Consider the following 17,012-nt stretch of genomic DNA (forward strand, 5'->3'; position numbering starts at 1 on the left):
AATAAGCGTATCAATAAAACTTATCAAGTTCGATGTTGACTGTTCCAAGCCTTGTCTAGAGTCCCGGGTCAATCGGGGTAGAAGATGTAGACCGAAGCTGAGAGGCGTTTGCACTCCACGTGACGTGCGTTGAGGGGAGAGTTCGATCCAGCCTTCAGTTCTGTAGAAACTGCATGTCAACCACGCCAGCGACAACCACTTGCATCAACGTCGACTCGCTCATCGATGATATAACCGACTTCTCGTCAACCACCATGTCTTCAGAACCGGGAAGCGGCAAAGGTTCGAGTGATGGTGAGCTGGTGGCCGCCAACAACCTCTGGTCTTCGAGTGTACCTAACCCTGATCAGTTGCCCAGGAAGGGACTGTGTTGATTCTGGATTATCTTCGTAAGCTTATTTGCCGAGCTACCGTGAGCTTGACTTATAGGGTTGCTGTTGGCGATTTTAGAGAAGCAGAAGTATGCTTGAGACTTTTCCCCTACTATGATTGCTCGGCGCTTAATTCCAGCAGTCGTCCATACTCGGTCAGTTCAGACGTGGTTCACACCAACGATCTATCTCTCGAGGCTTATTCTAAATAGGCTAACGACGTCTCGACGAACCTACATAACAAAGTCACCAAAGGTGAGACAGTCCGTGGGTCTGGACTCGAGTGTTGCCTCTAACCACGACCACTTCTCGTCCAAGCCTACGCAACCAAGGCTCTCAGGGAACTGCACCAGAGCAAACGAATTGCAGGGAAAACATCCGGTCCGTGAGCATTCCCTGCCCGAAGCCTGGAGGATGATAGGAGCGCTAAGTTCCGATGGCTTAGGGAAGCAAACCGTTTACCACGCCCTACAGGAGGGACCGAATGCGGACATTTCAGAGACCCTGGCTTCTATCGATGAAGAAACCCAGAGTCTGCGGCAGCAGCTCGGCTGCCTCAAGGAAGACGAAAAACAGGCGCATGTGGAGCTGCTGGCCCTCGGTACAAGACCCTTACTTTGTGACCTCCGGCGTGATATCAACCAGCTAGAACAAGAAATTCAATCCACCATCACCCATCTGTCACGGGACGGGCAGGCGAATTCCTGCTGCATATCTCAGGAAAGTTTCGCCGATGTCAGTCGAGACTGGAAGATGTGGCAAAAGCATGCTAAAGCCCGCCGTCGAATTTGTTTCGACATGTGGCAGAGGTGCTCGGAGGTGATTCCGGGGGGCATGAGTCGGGGCGAGCTATGGGTACGTGCATATAACTCGGATTTTGTAGTTACGACATGGTTGCCCTAACCCTCCCTAACCCCGGCGCGCAGGAATCCTTAGGGCTCGAGGGGGATCCTTTCGATTGAAGGAGGAGCCCCAGCCTTCTTTTATGATTGCTATTTTTTAAGAGAATACTTTGCACTCTTGAAGATCAACAGAAGGGCAAAAAAAAAAAGAAAAACATTAGAGGTTTCTTTGCAGACAGGGGGGATCTGGGGATACGGGATTTGTGGAGAAACGAGCGATGATCGGCGGGGGATGGAAATAATGTTTGAATGAAAGCTTCTGGATGGCAGGGTAGTTTGCTTGCATCAGATGGACAGTGAGCGAGTCAGTGGAGCTAGTCATGGTCTTCCTGCAGATGACGGATGGGCGTGAGCGTGCGAGAATGACGCCATTAGACCTGTCGACCCTGTCATGCGACGTGATCCGACGCAGTCTTCCTTGGATGCGCGAGGCAATTAATTTTCTAGCTACCATGCCACGGCGTCTTTCTATGGCTGTTTCTTTGTAGATCGATATCCACCTTGATGTTAATGTCCATTCATGTCCATGTCTATGTTCACGTTCATAGGCGTATGGTAAGGACATATATAGATGTTTGTATGTAGATATATACTCCTGCGGGTGACTACCTCCAAAGGACCTAGATATGTATGGTCCTAGCTACTACTAACGAGGTACCCCGCAGGTATCTCGTCAGGGAAGGAGAGTACTTGCCGAGTACCTCTCCGATGTACGGCGACCGACAGCCAGGCGGCGGTACTCCGGGCGTAGATATCGGAGAAGTGGTGAGGTCGACCTCGAGGCTCACCGCCAACCGGTTTGGCGCAACTTCCCCACCGAGTGGAGACCGATAAACCCCTCCGGATATTCGCCCAGTTCTCGCTCTTCCTCCTTCTCACAGTCTCGTCTCCCTCCTGGCCATGCTGCTGTCGGCCTCTCGCATTCCCCCGTCCTGCTCCTGATCCCTATCCTGTCTGCCTCCCCGACCAGCTCGTCTCGACTTTCCATTGATATGAAAAGTCGTGCTCCTCTCCCCGTTCCCTCCGGGGCTCAACCGCTGCAAAACGGTCATTCCCGCAATCTCTCCGGCCTCGACATGACTGCTCGGAGCCCTCCCAACCAAAGCAGTAAGGGTCCCCCCTCTCCATCCCCTAACAGCTTGTGTTTCATGCCGGGCCGTGATAATCACAGATTCTCTGCTCTGGCTGGAGAAGCACTGATATCTCTTGTCCCAGCGGCAGGGACGTAGAGGGGTTTTCCCTTTTCTTTTCTTTTTTTTTTTTTTTTTTTTTTTTTTTTGGGTTGGAGGTTGACTTCGCCACAGACACCAAGCATGTACCCTGCAAATTCTATCGCCAGGGAGCTTGCCAGGCTGGGCCTGCCTGTCCCTTTCTGCATTCCACCGATGCTGCAATCGACTATGCGCCGTGTAAATACTTTACCAAGGTATGAATCGGGGGAAACCGGGCGAAGAGGAGCCTGACTGCAGGTGACTAAAATACTCATTGCTCTAGGGAAACTGCAAATTCGGTGCCAAATGTGCGCTGGCGCATATCCTCCCCGATGGACGGCGGGTTAATCGACCCACTGCAATGGGTGGAAGCCATCTCAATCTAGGTGGCCGCGTCAATCCACAAGCCTATGTCAACCAAGATTCGGCCCTGACCAATTCGGTGCTTTCGCAACAACGAATGAATGGCCACGACCCACGCTATGCCTCCCAAATTCAACACCAAGAAGATTTCGCCTCATTACATCCGCAGCAGCAACAGCAGCAGCCGCAGTCGCAGCCCCCGCCATATGATGCCATTCCTACGATCGATACGGGCCTGGCTTCGGATACGGGTTCTAAGTACGGGTCGCCAGTCGACGACATTCGCTTTCCCATGTCTCCAAACCACCACCACTTGACCGCTCTTGATGCGCCTTTACCTGCGTCTTTTGACAGCCAGGGAATATCCCATGCTGCCCGCTATGGTCCCGTAGCCGCCTCCATGCCCTCGAAATTTGGTTTGGAACTTTCTTCGCCACCTGCTCAACGGATTGGGGTTCCATCAGACGCCCTCCGCAATCTCCGCGACGCGGCCTACGGACCGGACGCCCGGAAAGCTTCCTTTATTGGATCGTCTCCTCCTGGGATACCCGAAGATGGTCTAGGTCCGCGGTTCATGCATTCCCAACGGCCCGTCAAACCTCGCATGCTCTCTGCCAGCGTGCCTCGACCCACAGCTCTGGAAGATTGGGACGAAAGCAATTTTCCCATGGAAGAAGATTTTCTGCCTATGAATCTACACGATGACGTACTGACGCCCCAGGAGCGGCTCCGTCGTCTATCTCGAACTGATCATGAGCTTAGTTCAAGCCATCGTGATCTCAGTGGGCTTGGGATGACTGGCACTAGCCTGTCAAAGATGGGCTCGCCCCTGGCGTCTAGTCCCTCTCGCTTTGGTGCCTTGTTTGCAAAGCAGCGACAGAAAAAAGAAGAAGATGCCCATGGTACATCATTTCCCCAAGTCGGATCGCCTCTTCGTGAGTCTTCGCTGAACCTGGAAATGAGAAGCCCCAGCCTGGGTCCCATCGGAAGTCGCCAGGTCTCTGGTGATATTCCTACATTTGCTTCTCCTTCCCGACAAACGTCGACATCCATGATTTCTCAGCAACTTAGTGGCATGTCTCTTCACCCTGGATCGGCTCGCCATTTGTCGTCCTCCGGCCCCAGCAGTCGCCTAGACAGAACCGTCTCGTCCCCTGTCAGCACAAGCAGGATTGACGAAGAACAGAGTGATTTGGTGTTCTCTATGGAAGAGGAGGAGAGCAACAACAAGCGTAACAGTGCCTCATGGGATATGCACAAGACGGATTCCAATGATGAGGACACGACCCCGACCAGCAACTCCGGTTTTCAGTCTTAGTTGACAATTGGAAGCCGAGAAAATATCCTATCACATGGTTTGTGACATGGCAAGCACCGGATCGTTTTGAACGCAAAGTCGAGTTTCCTATCTGTCACCTGCTCCCCTCAGCAACAAAAACCCCCTCCCGCCTAAAAAAGATCGGACGAAACAATAAAAGTCACGCCGGTACCAGTCCATAACGAGCCTAATTTTGAATACTTCCAAAAGATCATCTCAAATGCCTATGTTGGAGCGACTACAGTTGGGGCTTTTCTTTACATCTTTTTGTTTCTTTTGCATAGACTGGTTAACCGAATCCCGGGAAATCACTGCAACCTTTTTCTTTCTTGCATTTGATAATCGGCCATTAGACAACTGTTGGGTCTATTCATGAGTGTTTTGGAGGCTACAACCCCCCCCCCCCCCCCACTTCCCCCTTATTACTTGGCTGTGAGAACCATCCTTCCTTGTCCAGTTGGGATGTCACAACTTCCTGATGCTCCAGGACGTACAAGTTGATACAGGAGCGAACATTTAATTGTAGATCTGTTTCCAATCTGCTGGGTCTGCTCTGTCTTTTCTCTTTTTGCTTCACTCTTCTTGCCTTTTTTTGTCGCCTCTACATGCCTTGGAATGTGTACATTTTTATGTATTCTGGTCTCATCGCTTACCCTCTCATCTCTTGATCTATTCTCAATTCCCAATTCACGAGTCATGACCTTCTCTTGAGTTCTTAAAGTACACTTTTATCGTTCAATTTTGCCTCGACGGACACTGTCTATGTGTTATGTTCAGAGACTAGTTCATTAATCATGTAGACAGTCTAGCCTCCCAGTTGGAAACCCGGGGAATGGATTGCAGACTACTGTCATCGACAGATAGTGTCTAACGAGTCGAGTACGAGGATGATTTGAACGATAAAGGCATTCCATACATTAGTTTAAGCCTACGCTAATCTAAACAAGAACGAACCATATCCTGCCTTGGTCCCCCAAAGATCGATCTGAATCAAGATAAACTGTGCCGTTGTCGAACAGACAGCAGACTGGCTCGATTAGGTTCCAGTATCAATGCCATGCATGTACATGGGACTACCTTTCAGGCTCACGAAGCGAGCTTCCTCCGAATGCGCTAGGATCTGAGCCGTTCTCTTGCGGGAGGCCTGATCGGCAAGCACCTGCTGCTCGCGAGACCGGTTCGCAGCCGACTTTGCCTTCTCGGCCTGATCAGCGTACAGGATTTCGTAGAGAGTGTCCGTGCCGGACACTATCTGACTCGTCATGGTGTTGACTGCTCGGGCAGTCAGATCTTCTACTTTGGCCGCAAGAGCCGTCTCCTCGTCGGCTCGTTGGCGCTTGGCTCGCTGTTCGAGCTCTTCCTGCTCCGTGCGTTCCTTGCGCTTCTTTTGCTCGACAAGCTTCCGGCGCTCCTCTTTGGCGGCCAGATACTTGAGTGAGTGGCCGAGTCTTTGCTGAGTCGATGGGATGATATCCAGCGGCGGAGAAGCGAAGAAAAGCACACGGCCCTGGTCGTCACAGTGGAATTGCCCCCGGATATCTTCCGGGATCGCTGTGTTTGCGGCTTCACTTAGGTGGAATACCTCGATTGGGCGAGGGGCATTGGGGTTATACACCGATGCGCCCGGCATTGCCATGCGACTGGCTTGGTAGGGTGCGTATGGTGACGGTTGCGCAGAAGCATAAGGATGCGACACTGCAGATGCCTGGTATGCGACCGGATGTGAAGGTTGCGGTGCAAGACTGCTGGGGCGTCTCTGCAGGGCGGGTTGGTACGGCTGGCCTGATGGCACTTGGGGTGGTTGGAAAGTCACCGGGGCGACGGCTGCCGGGGAATGCTGTACCGGCGCGACAGGTACAGCCGGAGATCGCGCTGGTGGGGGAGCCGCCGCTATAGCACTTGGACCTTGGCTTTCTATGCTCGGTCGTGTAGATGGCTGGTTAGTGGAAGGTTGTCGAATGGGGGCAGAGGGCAACGATTGTCGAGGCATTGGGGGCGGAGAAGGCGATGGTTCTGGGGGTGGAGATTCCTGGAGAAATAAATTATTAGTCGTCAAGATACCTAATAAGACTAGGCGGGGATCGAATGGGTACAAAATAGAGGGAGGGGAAGGCCTCACATTTTCATCCCGCGGGCGACGATGAACGGCGCCTATTGCTGGAGGTGCATTGTCAGCTCCCCAGGTGGGTTTTGGAAGATCATCCGTTTCTTTGGCCTCGTTCTTGAGCAAATGCTTGATGGGACTGGGGATTTTTTTGATTCTGCGAGGGACATCGAAGAGATCCATCTCGTAATCTTTCTCTCTGACCTCATCTGGGAGACAGCTAGCCCATGTCTTGATTTTATTCAGCTTATGTTTCTCTTCGTTGTACCGAGCTTCGCAGACATATACGTCCTTATCAAGTGGAAGGCCTCTGGGTCGCCCGCGATTGTAGCGAGTGAAAAACATCACAAAGCACCGATCTACTATCTCTTCAATTCGGTGGTCTCGGTATTGGCCGGTCTTGACCACTTCATTTGGGTAGAAGTGCTTTTCAAAATGATGGACAGTTTGCTCTGGGCGATAATACCAGCAGGCATTGATCCATTTGTCGCCGTCACCATCTTGCCAAGTGCGGTATATTTGGGCAACAATGGGTTTTGTCACATCATTGGGGTTTTGGATGTGAACCCAATCACCGACCTTCCAAAGCTCGTTTTTGTAAAGGATGCCGTCGGGCAAGGGTAGGCGCCCATCTTCCATGAGATATTCACTGTCCGGCTTCTTTTTCTCAAGCTCGGCAAGCTTTCGGGCCTCCACTTGCAGATCAACAGCATCTTTGTATATTTGGCTTTCGGGCTGGTTGTAAGCCTTCGCATTGTTGAACATGAGGTCCATGTCCCTCATGAAGTGATCAACCGAGCTGTACTTCTTCCGTTTCGACTTCCGCTTGATAATGTCGATGGCAATCGGCTCTTTGGTTTCCACATAGTAGTCCGGGTAGGTACCCTTGTCAGGTAGGCGCTCAAAGTGGACGACTTTGAGACCCCCCGGTCCTTTCAGCTTTCGAATGCCCTTCAGAACCGCCTTGATCCTAGCCTCCATTGGGGTATCGACGCGCGGTGGCCGGCCCCGCTTCTTTCTCAATTCGGGGTCATTGGGCTTTTGACTGTCTTCTTTGTTACCCTCGCGTTTGCTTCCCGATCGCGGACCTCGCTTCTTCTTTCTTCGACTATCATCGTCCGAATCTTCCTCTTCGTCTTCGTCGTCGTCATCTTCTTCCTCTTCCTCTTCCTCTTCGGGAAGAGGATCTGCCTCGGGAATCTCGCCAAGATCCGGAAGCTCAGCTTCTTCAGCGGAAATAATCCCTGTGTTCACCAGCTTCTGGAACTCTGCAATAAAGACATCCTTGAAAGAAGATCGTCAATAACTCAAGTTGGCCTTGTGCGGAGTCAAAACAACTATACGGGGAGACAAAGCGCAACCAACCTTGATGACAAGTGCATCTTCATATGCTTGAGATTTAGGACGATTATAGGTTTGCGCATTATGAGGGATCTACTATGATCAGCGTGCGGTTCCAAAAGAGCTTGCCCACATATTCTCCGGGTTGAGCAGGTAGGGAACATGGTATAGTTACCAGGGCGCAGTCTCGCACAAACTCAGTAAATTGCTTGTACTCTCTCTTGTTGATCTTTTGCTTCAGGATACTCAGGGCCATGGGCTCCTTGATGATATCATAATAGTCGGGGACATTGCGCTTGTTGACGCTGCGTTGGAACAGTTTCGATGGGTCATGGTTACTGCGTGTTCACGAAGAGACGGGAGTGGTTAGCCTGGGGTATGCGACAGGGAATCGAGAAGGACCGAGAACTTACTCCTCCTCTCGATACTCATAGATGGCCATCACAACATCCATCATCACGCGCCATTGTTCGTCTGTGACACCGCCTGTCGCTGCCACAGGTCCATCTTGTCTATTTTGTCCGTCATTCCCGTCGTTCGCGACCGGGTTGACGGGCGCCTCAGGAGTGGGCTGGACGTGCGACGGCTCCGATCCCTCCATCTTGGAGGCAACCTGCAGTCGCAAAGACCACCGGTTGGAAGTCAGGGGTAGTTTATAGGCTCTTTCGGCGAGTAAATTGCAACCTAGCGACACTGCGCGCAATAGCGCAATGAAAAAGCGAGAGAGGGAAGAAGGACGAGCTTCAGCGAGGGAGAGGTTTGACCGTTTGGCGCAGCAGCAATGCTGATTCAGCAAGAATCACCTGAGATACGGTACTGTCACATACCTCAGTATTCGTACACCGCATTACAGTACTTACATAATACGGACTGTACCTGAAAGGAATTCGGCGCTCTTCCAGCTCCTTCTTTGTTTCTCTTCCTGTTCAGTTATTCGGCTTGAAGAACCCAATTCCCAGCAATTTCTGGACTAAAGGGACATGCATGGTGGTCTTTGCTCCATAGAGTCATCACCGCAGATAAGGATGTATGGAATAGTAGTATGTATGTACCTAAGACCATGAATAATGGAGGTAACTACTACCACGACTGCCCCACATGCGCCTACTACTTCATTCATTCTACTTTACTTGCTTGATTCAGTCCGCTCTTCTTCCGGCCTGCTCTCCCTCTCTTCCTCACTTATACCAGCCCATTACTTGTTCTTATTCTATTCTTTACATTTTCGAATCGCTCGCTCAATTTCCTACTCATCGTTTATTCCCAACACAATAAATACTAGACAATAAGATTTGACCCGCGCCATGGGGATGAAGCTCCGAATCCGTGGCCCGGAGGGGCAGTCCACGGCCCTTCTCGACGACTCGGCAACCGTGGATGACCTCCGGAATCAAATTGTTAACGCAACCGGGTTAACTGCCTACGAGGTAAAATACGGTTATCCTGACCTCAGGCCTCTCTCCTTGGATGCGCTCGACCCAAACCGGAGCTTGAAAGAATACGAGATCAACCTCCACAGGGAACAACTGATAGTCACAAGGAAAGGAGACTCGCTTCAAGCTTCGGATAGCAGTCGCGAGCCGGCCGTTTCTGTTCCCTCTAATCATCCTGCTCCTGCTCCTGCAGCGCCGTCGTCCCAGAACAACGCGGATGACCCTCCCGAGATCGCGTCATCCGAACATGCGGGTACTTTCGTTCTGCGCATCATGCCCGATGATAACTCATGCCTTTTCCGCGCCGTGGGCAGTGCTCTCCTGGGGGGTGTGGATGCGATGAACGAGCTTCGATCGATTGTTGCTCAAACAATTCAAGAGAGACCGGATCTGTACTCGGAAGTGGTGCTAGAGAAGCGGCCGGACGACTATTGCCGTTGGATCCAAAATGAAGATTCATGGGGAGGAGGCATTGAGCTCAGCATCCTGAGCAAGCATTTTGGTATAGAAATATGCTCGATCGATGTGCAAACGCTTCGGGTTGACCGTTTCAACGAGGGCCCGCCCACACGATGCATCTTAGTTTATTCCGGGATCCACTATGATACCATAGCGCTATCCCCGTCCGCTCCCCCATTCGCTCACTCTGATATCCCCCCGGAGCTCGACACAAAAGTCTTCGACTCGGCTGATAGCCTGGTACTAGAGAAGGCGTTAGCACTCTGTAAGATCCTGCAGGGCAAACATTACTATACCGATACTGCAGGGTTCAGTATTCGTTGCAATACATGCGGAGGGATATTTACGGGCGAGAAAGGCGCCGCTCAGCACGCGGCCCAAACCGGCCATTACGATTTTGGAGAGGCTGGCTAAAGAGCTTGCACTATTCTAATGAGAAACGGCTCCAATTTGCCCAGGCCAGTATATAACACGACTTTTGACTGTACACGAGCAGGAATGCATTGTTCGTTCAACTTCTGTACGGCGTTCTTGTGGTTGTGTGGTGCGGATACACAAGTATATACTATCGTATAAATTTATGACTTTGAGAATGATTACATGCTCTCCCTTCATACTCCCTCGTTTTGATGCTTGCTATAGTATCACAACCACAGTCCAAAGTTTGCATTAATACCAGTACTAATTGTCATTGTCACGTATGAAGATTGAGATTCTAAACCATGGCCACCTCGTCTGCATCCTCCTCTTCTTTGTCTCGTTCGCCCTCCTCACCAGTGTCTGGGCTGTCGTCGGGGTTTCCTCCCCATGGCACGTCGTGGACTATGGGCTCGGTGAAGAACTCATGTTGCAGTGCCTCTTTGGCGCTCATGCGTTTGTAGGGATCTAGTTCCATGAGACCAGCCAGTAGACGCGTAGCCTGTTTCTCGCTCTCTGTCAACTCTTCTACACAACTAGCCCACTTTACGAGCTTCTCCCAACTGTATCCCTTCTCACCGATGGTTGGAACATTAGTTTCAAAAATTTGGCCATGCATGACGGCTGCCGACTTCATACGGCGCGTGCCAAATATGCTCGCCATTTCTATCATTGCGTCAACATCATCAGCCGAGTTGAAGAATGGGAACCGCCGCCCAAGTAAGGTTAGAAGGATAACCCCGGCGGACCACATGTCGATCTTGGTTGTTTGAGAGGTGCATTTGAACAGAACCTCCGGTGCACGAAAGCCTCGGGTTCCCGCTCGATTGGCTCGTTTTGACGGCCTGGAATCGTTTTTGGGATACCCTGCCGATGGCGCGGTCGCCGGACAATGGGTGTAATAGTAACTCTGCATTAAGCGACTGCGGCGCACATAACTCGAGTTGGCGCACAAGCATGTGCCAGTATACTCAGCGCCCTCGCGCTGCAAAGACGAGTTAGCTAGTCGGCCCAAATATGTCTGTATTGTAGGTGATGCTTTGACTTACTTCCGCTAGGCCGAAGTCAACCAGAACACCTTCTCGGAGCTCCGGGTTGTAAAGAAAGTTGCTAGATCGCGGTATCGTGGTCAGTATCTGAGGGGGAACAAGTAGTGGCGGTCCTGATTGCGGTAGGAAGAGCAAAGGCACTGTAATTCTTACGTTGGTTTTATGTCACGATGGAGAATGTTATGTTTATGGACCGAATGTAGGGCGGTAAATAATGACCTGAAATAATGTCGCATATCCGCAACCAGGAAAGTCCGGTATTGAATTCGGAAGTCGGTATGAGGGAAAAAGGGCAAGACGGCGACGACCTGATCTTGGTACCGGAAGGCAGTGATTAGGGGACATACGGATCGACATCCACGCAAATCATGTAGTAGTTCAAGTTCGTTCTGAATACGAAGAGGGCTGCTTGTCACGTAGATCTTTTTCAGAGCCACGAATCGAGGGCTTCTTCGTTTGGAGGGTAATGACCGGCCGCTCTCATCTTCCAAACGGCGCCTCTTTGGAGGTGGACTGGCCCAGGCATCATTGTGATTGTCTTGGAACATATCCCAGTCGTTTCTGTAATGGTCATATAGTAGATCTTCCGCTTTGTACACGGTAGAAAATGTACCTACAGATTCGCAATGAATTAGTCACCTAAAGTCAGGCAATAGAATGCCAAAGCCCACACTATACCTTCTCCAATCCTATTGACCAGTCGAAACCGGTCTGAGATTCCTGGGAAAGTATCCTCAAGTTTCTGCATATCCTCCTTTACTGAATCATCGATATCCTCTTCTTCGAGTTCCTCCTCTGGATCGGCTTCGTTTCGGGGTTGTGCTGCCGACGCATCGCTGTCCGTGACTGCACCGTCGTCACCCGCATGGCCGGGCCTCGTTGACGGACGTGTTGACCTCCAAGCAGCGGGTCGTTGTAAATCAAAGAAACCAGCCGGTGCCGGGTGGAGAGCGGACATGTCGAGGAAGTAATGAGACCTAAAGCAGAGCTCAGGTTACCGGGGGAGGTTGCGCTTTGGCGACAGTTGCATGCGCTGGATCAACGGAGTGGGCGGAGGCAAACAGAGGTGAGTCGCAGGGGCACGAAAGATGACGTGTGGCAGGTGCTGCAGGCGGGAAATTCAAGATTTGAAGGGATTCTCATGTCAGTGAATTGAAAGTCTTGGAAGTGAGGTCACCTACCATAGATATGCTCCAGGGCGCGCGCAAAAAATCCCCCAAAGCGGTTTAGTGGAGGAAGGATGTTTGTGTTTACCTTCTGGTATTGAAAACACAGACGCATGCGGGTAAGCGTTACCGTATAGCACCGAGATCCATGTACCGGGGTACAGTACTTGAATGCTCAGGGACCGTATAGTACCTGTATATACATACAGATACATACGGTATGATCGATTGTCCGCCGCGGCCACACCATACCCAATCAGGAAATCTCCAAACAAAGCCCACGTGCTTTTTGCGCTTTCTTTGACTTCTTTTCGCCGTTCCTCCCCCGCTCCTCCCCCTCTTGGTCAAACGCCAACCCAACACCGCCGCCATAGATCGCTCTATCATCTGTCTTCCGAGGAATCCTCTCCTCGTAGTCGCCCACCATGGAAGATAGGATCCAATTCGATATCAATGAATCCCTCAAATATTACCTGAGCGACCCGACTTCTGTTCCGACTCCCGACGCCGACCCGGAACTGCTGGATTGCGAGACCGACCCGGACAATCTGTCATCGACGTTGATCGACCATGTCTTGAATACTATCGTCGACGGGGTGGCCGAAAGCCCCGAAGGACTGGCCAGATCGTCCTTCTTTGACTCCCTTCAGTTCCTTTTAAAGTGTGCACTGGCCCTCAACCCATTCCCCGATACCTCTGGCCCGTGTGAATCAAATTCTGAACTGTTGAATTCTTGCAGATACTCCTCCTTCCTTCCCACGCGATCTCTTAGCAAGCTTCTCGATCTAGTCGTTTCTAGTTTGTCTGTCGAAGCAGACATTATCCACGGAGATCTCGAGTCAGACGAACAAGATGGCATCCAACACCACAAGCAGCTTTTGGAGATGTACGGCTTTCTACTCCAATGGGCTCTTTCGGCCGTTGAAGTCAAAGCAGCCGAAAAACCCGCGGAAGCTGCGCCTGCTCGTAGAGGTGCAGGGAAATCCGCTAAGTCCAAGACCAGCGCCAAAGATGGAATTTGGGATTGGACGGCGCAGATTCAGATATCCATGGAAACTATGTGCAAAGTCATGAAATTGAAACTCAGCAGGATATTCTTAACTACGTCTGACCGCGACACCTTTATCAACTTGTTCACCCGCACAATTTATCTCATACTAGAGAGCGAACAGCGAGTGAAGAGTATGGCCATCAGGATGCATGCATTCAAAGTCCTTTGCATTGCAGTGAAGCATCATGGACATGCCTTTGGTAAACTTTAGCGTATCTATTTCGCTGTGAAACGCAAGCTAATTAGGTGTCTAGGTGCCCAGACGTCTATCGTGCAGAGCTTGACGTATTTTGAGCACCTATCGGAGCCTATGGCCGAATTCCTGCACATTCTTGCGGAACAATATGATTACCCGCAACTCTCCGATGAAATTTTGAAGTATTCTCGACACTACTTCTTGCAGTTGAATGGTCGCTTATTTATCATAGGGAGCTTGGAAACAAGGAGTTCAACTCGAACGATACCCGAGGACCCAAATCAGTATCTGCATTTATCGTCAAACTTTCCGAGCTTGCTCCACGTTTGATTATAAAGCAGATGACTCTTCTGGCCAAACAACTAGACAGTGAGGTACTACAACACCATACTATATATCTCTCGCCGTTCACGCCTTGTGCCCATCAACTAACCTCCTGATAGTCGTATACTCTCCGCTGCGCCGTTGTCGAGGTTTGTGGCAACTTGATATCCGATCTTAGTCGTCAAGAAGAGCGAAGCGACAACTATAAGACACAGATCAATGCTTTTTTCGATGTATTGGAAGAGCGTTTTCTGGACATCAACCCTTATTGTCGTTGTCGGGCTATCCAGGTCTACATGAAGATCTGTGACCTAGAACAAAAATTCCCCAAGAGACGACAAGCCGTTTCAGAACTGGCAGCTAGGAGTCTTGAAGACAAGAGTAGCAACGTGCGACGCAACGCCATCAAACTGCTGGCTAAACTAGTTTCTACTCATCCCTTCAGCATTATGCACGGTGGACAATTGTCGCACAAAGAATGGACAACCAGATTGGAGAATGTTGACGCCGAACTCAATGCCTTGAGACCCCCCGAGACTCCTGGTTTTGAAGGGGCGGAAACCTCGCACGTCGACAGCGAATTATTGGATGATGCCACACAATTGCCCGAAGATTCTCCGCAAAAGCCATCACAAATGACAGATGAAGAAAAGGCTGCAGCTGTGAAAATGGCCGCGGAGCAGGCGGCAACATCTGAGCTGCTCGGGCGTCTCCAGCTCACCAGAAAATACTATAACGAAGCCCTCCGATTCATTGAGGTCCTCCACACAGCTGCCGGAACCGTCTCCCAGCTTCTGTCATCACGAAATAAGAGTGAGGTCATTGAAGCAATGGACTTCTTCGTCGTGCTTGATGCGTACAAGGTCGAAACCTCTCGTAACGGAATCCGGCGGATGCTCCGGCTTATTTGGACCAAAGGCAATAGCGACGAAGGCAAAGGTGTTCAAACTCACCTGATTGATTGTTATAAGGGACTATTCTTTGAAGCGCCAGATTCCTTTAGCTCCAACGATGCTGCAAATTACATCGCTCGGAACATGATCAGTTTAACCTTTGGTTCATCCCCCGCGGAACTTACATGTCTCGAGCAACTACTGAGTACCATGATGAAGGCGGGCCACATTTCAGAAGCCGTGATAGCCAAGTTGTGGCAAGTCTATGGTGTACAGAAAAAGGAGATCTCAAAGACTCAACGACGCGGGGCGATCATCGTTCTCGGAATGCTTGCCTTGGCCGATCCGGAAGTTGTGGTCAAGGAGATCGAAGCGATGCTGAGGATTGGTCTAGGGAACTTAGGACAGTCAGATCTCGTGCTCGCCAAGTACACCTGTATTGCATTGAGGCGCATGGTCCCAGGTCGCCAGGCTAAAACTAAAGAAACCGGCATCCCCAAACTCGCTAACGACCATCCTGTTTTGGCTAAACTTGCAGCTATGGTCGAAACCGTGTCGGACAGCCAGGAATGGTACGGCGTTTCGGAACAGGCTATTAGTGCCATCTATACGCTATCCAAACATCCCGATGTCCTCTGCTCTGACATTCTCAAACGAAAGACGAGGTTTGTGTTTAAGCCGCAATCGCAACGCGACGCGTCCAAGACACCTGCGGATGACGACGAACAAGAACGCCCAGGAACAGCTTCTAGTGGAATCCAGGAATCAAGGAAGAAACCAACGTCTATTGCATTATCCCAGTTGCTTTTCGTCGTTGGTCATATTGCTATCAAGCAAATTGTCCACCTGGAGCTATGTGAACTCGACTTCAAGCGCCGCAAAGCTGAACAAGAAAAAAACAAAGCCGTCACTGCGCCCCAAGACGACGGCGATGCAGAGGGTGATGAATTGGACCTCATCGGTGGAACTACTGAGGACGACTTCCAAGATGCCATGGCGCATATTCGAGAGCGAGAGCTGCTCTATGGGGAGAATTCGTTGTTGTCTAACTTTGGGCCTTTGGTCGCCGAAATATGTGCCAACAGCAACACGTACTCCGACCGCAACCTCCAGGCAGCGGCAACCTTATGCATGGCTAAACTGATGTGCGTGTCGGCAGAGTACTGCGAAAAGAACCTGCCCCTTCTGATCACCATAATGGAGCGCTCCGAGAACCCAACTGTTCGCAGCAATGCGGTGATTGCGCTAGGTGACATGGCAGTGTGTTTCAATCATCTAATCGACGAGAATACTGACTTTTTGTATCGTCGACTAAATGACGATGATGCCTCCGTAAAGCGCACATGTCTCATGACACTGACGTTCTTGATTTTGGCGGGCCAGGTCAAAGTCAAAGGTCAGCTGGGCGAGATGGCTAAATGCCTGGAGGATGACGATAAGCGAATTGCTGACCTGGCACGTATGTTCTTCACTGAACTCGCCAGCAAGGACAATGCGGTGTACAACCATTTCGTTGATATGTTCAGTCTGCTGAGCGCCGAACGAAATCTTGAAGAGGCATCGCTGCGACGTATTGTCAAGTTCTTGATTGGATTCATTGAGAAGGTTAGTTCAGTCCGAAGGAACCAACCCCCCCAACTGATGAAACGATATCCGTTTGTCAAGGGTTTGATTACGATCTAATCATTATCTTGTTGCAGGAGAAACATGCCCGACAATTGGCAGATAAGCTCGCCGCTCGACTACTGCGATGCGAAACTGAACGACAGTGGAACGATGTGGCCTATGCACTATCACTTCTTCCTCATAAAAATGAAGAAATAACGAAGACAGTAACTGCAGGATTCAACAAGGTTGTCTCAGCCAATGCTTAAGATGAATGATTACATGACTGTTTCTGGTTTTTAATGCTTTTGGTGTGGGTTGTAGGCGCACTGGGTGAACGAGTATAGGACTGGGGAGGAGTTATGCAGCTTGCAACATGTATTATGTTCATCTTTTGCATTTATTCATTTTTGCCTCTTATCTCTTGGTTCTTTATCTTTAGGTTCAGGTTTTATTTGGGAATCAATACCACTGTGCCATTTTAATATTCTTGACAGGCTGTACCAACGAATGCATTGTATACTTCACGGATTGAATGGTAGTAATTAGTCAATGATGTACGTGTCTCGAGCATGCCTACAGATCCTTATTTGTTGTGGCAAAAGGCTCTTCAGAAAAATAATGACTGGAATTCTTGTTTCTTGACGGCCAGAAATCAAGCCTATTATATTATATATGGGGGGTGTAAGGGAGTCAAACCACTCTATATGCTCAGTTCCCTGGCGAAACCAGCGGAAATAGAAAAGAAAGAACGGAACCCGCCATTTCAAGGACGTTCCGAAGACTCTCGAACCAAAACGCCCGATATT

General features: G+C 50.4%; 5 protein-coding genes across 5 annotated transcripts; 3 read left to right on the forward strand and 2 right to left on the reverse strand.

Annotated features, from left to right (window-relative positions):
• Window positions 1-173: 173 nt before the first annotated feature.
• KD926_008202 (uncharacterized protein) lies at window positions 174-4,165 on the forward strand (the record flags this gene model as incomplete). The annotated part of the gene is made up of 6 exons (XM_053100902.1): window positions 174-294; window positions 351-460; window positions 636-1,226; window positions 1,939-2,380; window positions 2,578-2,699; window positions 2,768-4,165. 6 exons carry the CDS (start codon window positions 174-176, stop codon window positions 4,163-4,165), a joined length of 2,784 nt encoding a protein of 927 aa, XP_052955478.1.
• Window positions 4,166-5,201: 1,036 nt separating this feature from the next.
• Window positions 5,202-8,211, reverse strand: KD926_008203 (putative RSC complex subunit (RSC1); the record flags this gene model as incomplete). The annotated part of the gene is made up of 4 exons (XM_053100903.1): window positions 5,202-7,553; window positions 7,635-7,703; window positions 7,786-7,915; window positions 8,024-8,211. The coding sequence occupies 4 exons, from the start codon at window positions 8,209-8,211 to the stop codon at window positions 5,202-5,204; spliced, it is 2,739 nt and encodes a 912-aa protein (XP_052955479.1).
• A 703-nt stretch (window positions 8,212-8,914) lies between these two features.
• On the forward strand, window positions 8,915-9,916 carry KD926_008204 (ubiquitin-specific protease OTU1; the record flags this gene model as incomplete). The annotated part of the gene is made up of 1 exon (XM_053100904.1): window positions 8,915-9,916. The coding sequence occupies one exon, from the start codon at window positions 8,915-8,917 to the stop codon at window positions 9,914-9,916; it is 1,002 nt and encodes a 333-aa protein (XP_052955480.1).
• A 301-nt stretch (window positions 9,917-10,217) lies between these two features.
• Window positions 10,218-11,926, reverse strand: KD926_008205 (serine/threonine protein kinase CDC7; the record flags this gene model as incomplete). Its single annotated transcript, XM_053100905.1, has 4 exons — window positions 10,218-10,904; window positions 10,969-11,029; window positions 11,188-11,581; window positions 11,647-11,926. 4 exons carry the CDS (start codon window positions 11,924-11,926, stop codon window positions 10,218-10,220), a joined length of 1,422 nt encoding a protein of 473 aa, XP_052955481.1.
• Window positions 11,927-12,559: 633 nt separating this feature from the next.
• KD926_008206 (condensin subunit YCS4) lies at window positions 12,560-16,472 on the forward strand (the record flags this gene model as incomplete). The annotated part of the gene is made up of 5 exons (XM_053100906.1): window positions 12,560-13,385; window positions 13,440-13,563; window positions 13,614-13,755; window positions 13,825-16,203; window positions 16,299-16,472. 5 exons carry the CDS (start codon window positions 12,560-12,562, stop codon window positions 16,470-16,472), a joined length of 3,645 nt encoding a protein of 1,214 aa, XP_052955482.1.
• Between the last annotated feature and the right edge of the window lie 540 nt (window positions 16,473-17,012).

This window comes from Aspergillus affinis, assembly GCF_023601865.1.
Source record: "Aspergillus affinis strain CMG 70 chromosome Unknown NODE_51_length_216796_cov_86_014955, whole genome shotgun sequence".
In the NCBI taxonomy this organism is placed as follows: Eukaryota; Fungi; Ascomycota; class Eurotiomycetes; order Eurotiales; family Aspergillaceae; genus Aspergillus; species Aspergillus affinis.